This window comes from Thamnophis sirtalis, unplaced genomic scaffold (genome assembly GCF_051295495.1).
Source record: "Thamnophis sirtalis isolate CommonGarterSnake01/CBP01778 unplaced genomic scaffold, rThaSir2_p1.2 scaffold_1, whole genome shotgun sequence".
NCBI lineage: Eukaryota > Metazoa > Chordata > Lepidosauria > Squamata > Natricidae > Thamnophis > Thamnophis sirtalis.
The window spans coordinates 23,851,675-23,860,097 of NW_028261381.1; the positions used below are offsets into that span (position 1 = coordinate 23,851,675).

At 35.7% G+C, this 8,423-nt stretch overlaps 1 protein-coding gene across 2 annotated transcripts in view; it reads right to left on the bottom strand.

Moving 5' to 3' along the window:
* The window catches only part of HAT1 (histone acetyltransferase 1), a 36,261-nt gene extending 28,041 nt beyond the window's left edge, over positions 1–8,220 (bottom strand). The window contains exons 1-3 of one of the 2 annotated variants that reach the window (XM_014054182.2): positions 8,089–8,220; positions 3,828–3,899; positions 2,333–2,408 (exon numbers count right to left, since the gene is read on the bottom strand). In XM_014054182.2, coding sequence (XP_013909657.1) covers positions 2,333–2,408; positions 3,828–3,899; positions 8,089–8,095 — 155 coding nt within the window. In that variant the 5' untranslated portion in view covers positions 8,096–8,220. Of the gene's footprint in view, positions 1–2,332; positions 2,409–3,827; positions 3,900–7,791; positions 7,814–8,088 lie in introns of those variants that run through there. The other variant, XM_014054183.2, reaches the window with a different exon arrangement.
* Positions 8,221–8,423: the final 203 nt, after the last annotated feature.

Here is an 8,423-nt window from a genome sequence, read left to right on the forward strand (position 1 = left end):
TTGGAATATTGAAACTTTTAGAATAAGATTTTGTTACCAACTATGTAAAATAAGCAGATTTCTATGAGAACTAAAATTATTTTGTCTACTGTATTTTGTAACAGAGTTTGGAGACTTTATATTTTTAGAAATTGGACACAAGAGAGGACTAAAGATTCCAGGCAAAAAGGGGGGAAAGTATAAAATTGTTTTTGGCTTTGATCAGGCATTTATAAAATGACACAAAATGCTTTAACATTTTAAGTACTAAAGGAGATATTTAAAGAATGGGGTCAGAAATTAGTAGCCACAATATTAACAATGTCAGCAACAATATCTGTTTTTATGGATAGACTATGTTCAAAAGATGCTTATGAAAAAATGACAGATGTGAAGCAAGTCATATTTGAGCAGGAATTCCTCTCAAAATATAAATTAACATGGAAATATTTATTTTGAGGCTATTCACCTAAAGAGTGAGGTTTAAATGATTCCCACTTACCCATATCTGAAGAAATCTTTACATATAGGAGTTATATTTTTCTGTATACCCATATCTAAATATTTAATGGTTTTGGTACAAATATGGAACTGATATTTCTTAAATGGATGGATTTCCACCTATTGACATCATCTCTGATTTGGATCACTTGATGGAATATCCTGCTATTTTACTAAAAGCATTTAACATTTGCATAAACACAGGAATATTAGTGTAAGGTTTAGAAATAAATAGAAGAACGTCATTTGCAAATAAAATCAGTATATGTTCAACTAAACATAGGAAAATTGATGGATAATTTTACCTAATTGTCTAATAACACAAGCCAATGTTCTACACAAATAACAAAAAAGTAAAAATGGACATTCTTATTTAGTTCCTCTAAATAATGGGAAAGTTTCAAAAAACAAACCATTAATCTTTACTTTAGATGTGAGTGAGTCATATAGTATCTGGATCAATTTTATGAATTTTAAAGGAAATCCAAACTTATTTAACACAGTATGTGTTATTGATATATTTGGTCAAAGCTTTTTCACTATAGTGACAAGATTACAAATTGGTTACTGATCCAGGTAGTCCTCGACTTACAACAGTTCATTTAGTGACTGTTCAAAGTTACAACAGCACTGAAAAATGTGAGTTTCACAGTTATGACCTTTGCGGCACCCCATGATCATGTAATCAAAATCCAGTCGCTTGGCAACTGATTCATATTTAAGATGGCTGCAGTGTCCAAGGTCATGTGATCACCTTTTACAACCTTCTGACAAACAAAGTCAATGGGGAAGCCAGATTCACTTAACAACCATGTTACTAACTTATCAACTGCCGTGATTCCCTTAATGATGGCAAGGTCATAAAATGGGGTAAAACTCATTTAACAAAAGTCTCACTTAACAATAGAAATTTTGGACTCAATTCTGGTCATAAGTTGAGGACTCCTTGTATTCAAGTCTATTAAATCTACAACTTACCTAATAGTACCTACTGCTTGCCTGATTTTTATAAACCCTACTTGATCATTCTTAAAAACGAATAACAGTTGCTCTACTGCTGTTAAGATCTTCCTGTCAATATTAATAAATGACTTTGGATGATAATTAGCACATTAGGTATGATCTTTACCTGGGTAAAGATTTAGATATTACTGTAATATAAGCCTGATTACATGCACTTATAATATTACTTATCAAGTACCTCAAGATACAATTGATAGTTTTGCCACCAAAAGCTATATAAATGTTATATCACTCTAGAGAATCCATCCAATTCTAATGTTTTATCACTTGCAAATGTATATGCAGTAGGTGTGTGTGAGTGAATATAGAATTGTAACTGTTTACTGTAACAAGATAGTACACTTTATATTTGTCTGATGGATTTTTTCACTTATTTCTAAGTTTTTGCTTAAAAATATTTTTAAGCAAAAGTATTTTTGAGTTTTATCTTTTTTTCTTTAAAAAACAATACCATTATTAAAAATATTTGTGATGATGATTGCGTGTGTGTGTTCTTTTGCTTTCTTTTTCACCATTTACTCTTTTTTATTTTCCTTTCTTTCTTAATTTAGTTTGTATTATTATTGTAATTAGAATCTTCAATAAATTGAAATTAAAACCTCTTACAACTTTAGAAAATTGCAGTATCTTATAACACAGAAGCAATGCCAAGTGTTCTATAGATCTTAACCACAGCTAATTATATGGCAAAAATAATTATAGACCCATATAAGTATATTTATTGAAAGAGCTGCATGCAATTTAATAAACATTAGTGCTAAATTTTATGGCATCAGTACAAAATCCAATGTCTTAAAACTATTTATATAATATCTTATTTCTCACTTACTCATCCCCAAAAACTTGATGGCTGAACTCTGGATGAAATGTTGTACTATCATCTTCCAAATCCTCTGGGAAGCGTACTGATGGGAAAAACAGTTGTTTGCATTTGAATAGCTAACAGTGATCTGCCAACATAATTTGGTTAATCTACAGAAATCGTATCAGTGGGAAGAGCAGTATAAAAAAGAGGAGTATCTTTGCATCTAGAGAGGGCTACACCACGGTGTCTGAAATCTTATCTACCACTGGGCTAATATTTATCAACCCTTAAATTCACTCACCCACAACCCACTTCCAATAGGATGGAGTCAACTACTTCCGTTGGCATTATTACAATGGAATTGTGGTTATCTAGGAATCTGTAAAACTCAGCATTCCTTATTAGGATATTACAATATATTTTATCTGATCCCACTACTGGCAGGGTATAAATGCTAATGCAAGCACAGCTTTCTGTTACCACCAAGAAAACATCTTGGAAGAGGGAAGTGAAGAACCTTCTGTGTTGCTTTAGCCATGCATTTTGGGAACACAGAATTGCTCAAACCCAAATAGATACATGTTTTCTTCAGTTTCAAATACATGTCACAGCAAGGTTTTCTTTGTTACAGAAAATCAGTTTGAGACTCTACTGCAGGTATAGTCCATTAAATAATTAGGCCCTATGCAAATTCTCAGATTGACATTATTACAATTTATGATTCAGAATGTAGTGATATGGAGAAGAATCTATTTTCCATTATCTTCTCCATATGTTTTATGACATATATCTTTTAAACAGTCTTGAATTCCTAAGACTTCTTCACACGCTTCCATATCAAAAAACAAAAATGTGTATACAAATCAACTAAATACAGGTAGTCCTTGTTTAGCAACCATTTGAAGTTATACATTGTTGAACGAGGGACACTTATGACAAGTCATATATTCCAGCACTGAGCAACCAGCTCACAATTATTATGCTCACTGTGCCCCACAGTAATATGATAAGCATGATAACCATTTGTGACCTTCACTCTGGCTTCTGATTGCAAGGCTTAGCAATGGAGTTACTGCTAATCGAGAATTAACTATACAAGACTAAGAAAATGTATAAAATATTAGCAATTCCAAGATGAAGCGGGTGTTAGCAGAAGACTGTGAAATAAATCTTACATTTCTAGCTTTGCTAATTAACCAACTTTCCTGAAGATGATTTTGACCTGAAGTGATATTTAAGCCCAGTTCTAACACGAATCTGATGGAAAATGCCTACTTCTCTGTTCAAAGACAACCACATAACTTTCAAATATGTCCAGCACATAACAAGAGATGCAACAAATCATTAAGTAAATAAAATAGGAACCATATTATTCTACTGTTGTAGTAATTCTATAAAGATGCTTGCACATATAATAATGAAAGACTACTGATACTTTGCTAGTCTTTAAAAATTAATTTTTATTTAGCAAAAACTACTGAAATAGTGGGTTACATCAGAATTATATTTAAAATTTTACCTAATTTTAGATGAATTGCTTCATTTGTACTACACTTGTACTCAGCCAATTTCTTTTCCATAGCAGAGAGACCTAGGGAAACAAATTTTAAATCAGTTTTTGCCACACGTATTTAAGCAAATATTTTAGTTTACACATTATTTTATTTTAAATAAAAGCAAGGATATCAAGGAAGGACACAAGCACCTTAAAAGATATTCTAACAAGCACAACTCTTCACTATGATCTTGGAGTTCATACAGTATGTCATGTTTGTATTATGCCATTTGTCCAAAAGAAATAAAATGTGTGGTCAAGAAAGTATGTCTAATCAAGTGGATTCTTGTTTTTCTTTTAGGGATCAAATTTCTTACTGTGAAAGTATGCACTTTCTATTGGATTGAGCATCATACCAAAACAACATGTTGAAGACTACACTCCAAAAGTGGGTATTGTTTTGAGAGTGTCTATGGAGATTCTCAGTCATCCAGATCATGATCTCAAAAGTGCTTTTTCAAAAGACAACTGTTTTTTCCTCTCGAGGAAGACAATGTTTCGCTTCTCATCCAAGAAGCTTCATCAGTTCTGGGTGGATGTTTGCGGGGGGGGGGGGGGGGAGGACTGAAGGAACTAATGTCAGAACTAATACTTCCATTCTCCTCCCCAATCCAGCAAGAACAGATGAAGCTTCTTGAATGAGAAGGGAAATGTCTTCTTCCTCAAGGGGAAAAAACATAGTTCAGTTGCCTTTTGTTTTGAGAGCAGTTCAGTGCCTCTGAGGTAAAAGTGCATCAGGAATTAGGGCTAGATAGAATTGGACTTGGCTGGTTATACACTCAATCCATCCCCATAAAAATATTAAGAGTAATTCTTTGTTCTCTTTCTCAAAATCCAATTTGTGAACAGATTGAAACTTCAGAGGTCTTATCACAATTATATTTTCTCTGGCTTCATAAGCTGGCAATTACCAATGCTGGCAACCAATAATAGACACCATATTCTGAAGATCACTGCCACAAAGCAAGGAGCAGGACCAGTTTTCCTCCCCAGATTCCTTACAGATGCATTGTACTTTTAGAAGCTCAACAAATTGGGAGAGATTATACTTTTACTTATGCATTTCAGGTTGCAGAAAGATAATTGTCCTTTCATTACTTTCTGCATATGGAAAGCCATTAAACTGAAGATTTAGCACAGTACATTGCCTTCCTCGGTTATTAGAAATCCTATGCCTAGACTCTGAAGATCACTTCATCTTGCCCAGTTATCTCAGAATTTCAACTGCAGCAATCACAAGTCTGTTCTACTACTGCTTTATTCCACAGTGGAATAAACTAACTCAGGCACCTGAAGACTTAACTATTTATATACTCCACTAACAGATTTATTTATAAATCATCCTATATTAGGCTAGAAAATTGACATAAATGCATTTGAACAAATTTCATCCTTGTAATTTTTCTAAATATTTAGTTATTCACAACTATAATATATTATGCGATTCAGCATAGGATCTATTTTCAAGACGAAATAGCTACTGTATCTATGAATGATCCCTTAAAGCAGTGTTTTTTAGAGTGTGGTCCTAGGCTCCCTAACAATACCCCCAAGACTTTGTCATGAGTCTATAAATTCAAAATTATTTGTCAGATATTGTTTTACATTTGCAAAAATGTAAAACAGTGGCATTACTATTTTTAATTTGTTACTATTACTATTTTTAATTTGTTAAAATAGTTTTTATGAAAAGTATTTATGTTAATTGGTTTAATACTTTATTTTGATACTCAATAAATATTGTAGGAATGTGTCAAGTTTAACAGTTTATATGGTAAATATCAATAAATATAACCCATACCAACAAAAGCTCTTTTGGGATCCTCCAAAATAGTTTAAGAAACACTGCTTTAGCACAATAACATTTGTAGCAATTAAGAAACAGCAGCATAATACTGACTCTCAATCTATGACCATATAGACCTTGTGATAATGTCCTCTAGTTGTATGCTATCTTGTATCTTGTTTGTTGTATCTTGTTCCTATGTAACATGAGCAGATGCTATTCTGAGATTTAGCAAAGACATCTCTAATACACTGAACTCAAAGGAAGTAAGGCCAATATTGGACCTAAGACTGTGAGAAAGGAGAACAGTGCAATCCTATTCTCTGATAATTATGCAAAGATCCTTCAATACAAGTAATGAATAAAAGGGGCATGAACTGCTTCAGAACCTATATATATTAGTTCAAAGTATTACAACAGTGGATGGCACCCTAAAACTTCTAAAAGTGATTAAATCATAGAATGCAGGCATTAAGACAAAACCTCGAAGGCTCTCTAGTCCACATCTTTCCTCAGCACAGAAATTTACTAAACTAGTCCAAAAATATGGCTACCTAACATCTCCTTGAAAACTTATAGCAAAGATACACAAACCACTACTCATTTGACTTTGCATTGGAACAAATAGAATTTTGGAGGGTAGCCTTACTTAGGTTTGTGACATTTGCCATAACTTCACCCATGAAAGAAGTTAATTATTTATGTTTCATATCAGCTTTCTGCACTGTGGATTTCTCAGAGGCCTTGGCCTACAACTCCCATTCTGACTACCAGGTACAGCAGCTCAAAATATCTGGAAAGATCCATGTCAGCAAATTACATTTTTAGCTTCAATCACTGTTTATTTTCCAACACTTTCATCCTTCCTGTGAGAATGAAGACAGAAACAAGGTAGAGGTGCAAATTCAGTGTTTCAGTGTTTTATCCCAATGTTCCCATCACTCATCAATTCCTGGCTGCAGGGACTTTGCAACACTTAGAGATCACCACCCTAGAAGGGCTAGTTTTCTGCTCTAAAATCTCTAAAATCTCTAGATATGTAAAAGCACGTATCTTATAATTATTGCAGATTCTATAAGCTTTTGTTTCAAAAAAGAGACAAAACCTATGCCTAATGCTAGAACAGATTTTATAATATAATAAGTTTCAAAGAACATAAGCAGGAAAATTAGAGGGCTTTTGAGTTTCCCAAGTTATACTGAGGCACTCAGATATTTGTTGTCAAATACTTGTTTTGTTCTTCAACTTAATGACATTCAGATGTATTAAACTGCCAACTGCCATTGTGAGAGCACCAGTATGGGAAAAACTGTGTTAAGAGTAATATGCTCCGATATTTTCAAACATGATACCCACATTTAAGTGGTTATTTACTTGGAGAATCTTTTGTTTAGGATAATGATTTGATAGTCACACCATGGTTGCCGATTTTGGCTGTCTATTATTCTGCAACAGCTTAAAAGGTAAGGGCTATAATATGAAATAGTTTACAGCAGGTTTATCCAAAGTGGTCAACATCAATCTCCAAGGGAACAATCTAAGGAATTGATGTTATAATTATTCATAGGACTATTAAAGTAATATTTGCTAAATTATTTTCACATCATGAATGCATGGAGGTGGACGAACAATCTGAAATTTCATGAAGGGAGTCGATGAGCTGAAGAGTTTGAGGACCCCTGCTTTACATTAACCGTGCAACCTAATTACAGGTAGTCCTTGACTTACGACCACAATTGAGGCCAACATTTCTGTTGTTAAATGAGAAATGTATGAAGTGAGTTTTGCCCCATTTTACAACTTTTCTGTCACCTTTGTTCACTGAACTACTGCCGTTGTTAAACCTAGGCATATGGTTGTTAAGTGAATTGGGCTTCCCCATTTGACTTTGCTTGTCAAAAGGTGATCGCATGACCACAGCGACCATCATAAATATGAAGCAGTTGCCAAGCCTCCAAATTTTGATTACGTAACCACAGGGCCGCTGCAAAGGTAGTTAACTGTGAAAAACCTCCTAAGTCACTTTTTTCAGTGCTGTTGTAACTTCGGTCACTAAATGAACAAGTTGTAAGTCGAGGACTACCTGTGCTAATCAACCTCATATAATAACCCTGAAGGACTGAGCACACCCCTTTCTCCTACAAGCCATTGGGGAATTGGCCGTCAGCGGACGATCTTCAAAGCGAGTTGAGAAACAGCCACGAACTGGAGGACGAGACAGCCTTTCCCGTTTCCGCCAGCGGGGACGGTTCTCCTTCCCAGCCCAGCAGAGCTTTCCGAGACCGCAGGTTAAGAGTCGAAGCGGAGTGGGCTTCCCCGCTCATCACCTGCCAGACTCTGGCTTGGAAACCTCCCTCGCCGAGAGGGCACCGAGCGGACACCGCGGAGACCCGGGTGTCCAACCCGCCCCGTTTATGCGCCCGGAGGGACCCTCCTTACCCGCCATTTCCCAAACGGCGGCGGCCTCGGCGCCCGCGAAGTCAACAGACCCAGCCAAACTGAACGAATCAAGCCGCGCGCCCACACGCCGGAAATGATGTACTCGGGTGGTGTGGAGAGGGGCGGGGAGGGAAAGAAATTGCCCTTCCGTTCGTTCTGCGCTGAAGGAACCGGAGCGACGCCCGCGCTTTTTTTTCCCCCACACGCATGCGCAATTTGGGCATCGATCTCCCTATTGTTGATGGCCTTCCCTTAAGAATTGGGATCGGGACAGCCCCGCCCAACTCGCTTTTTCAGCCAGTCTTTTTCCGAGGAAATTTCCAGCGCCAGAACTT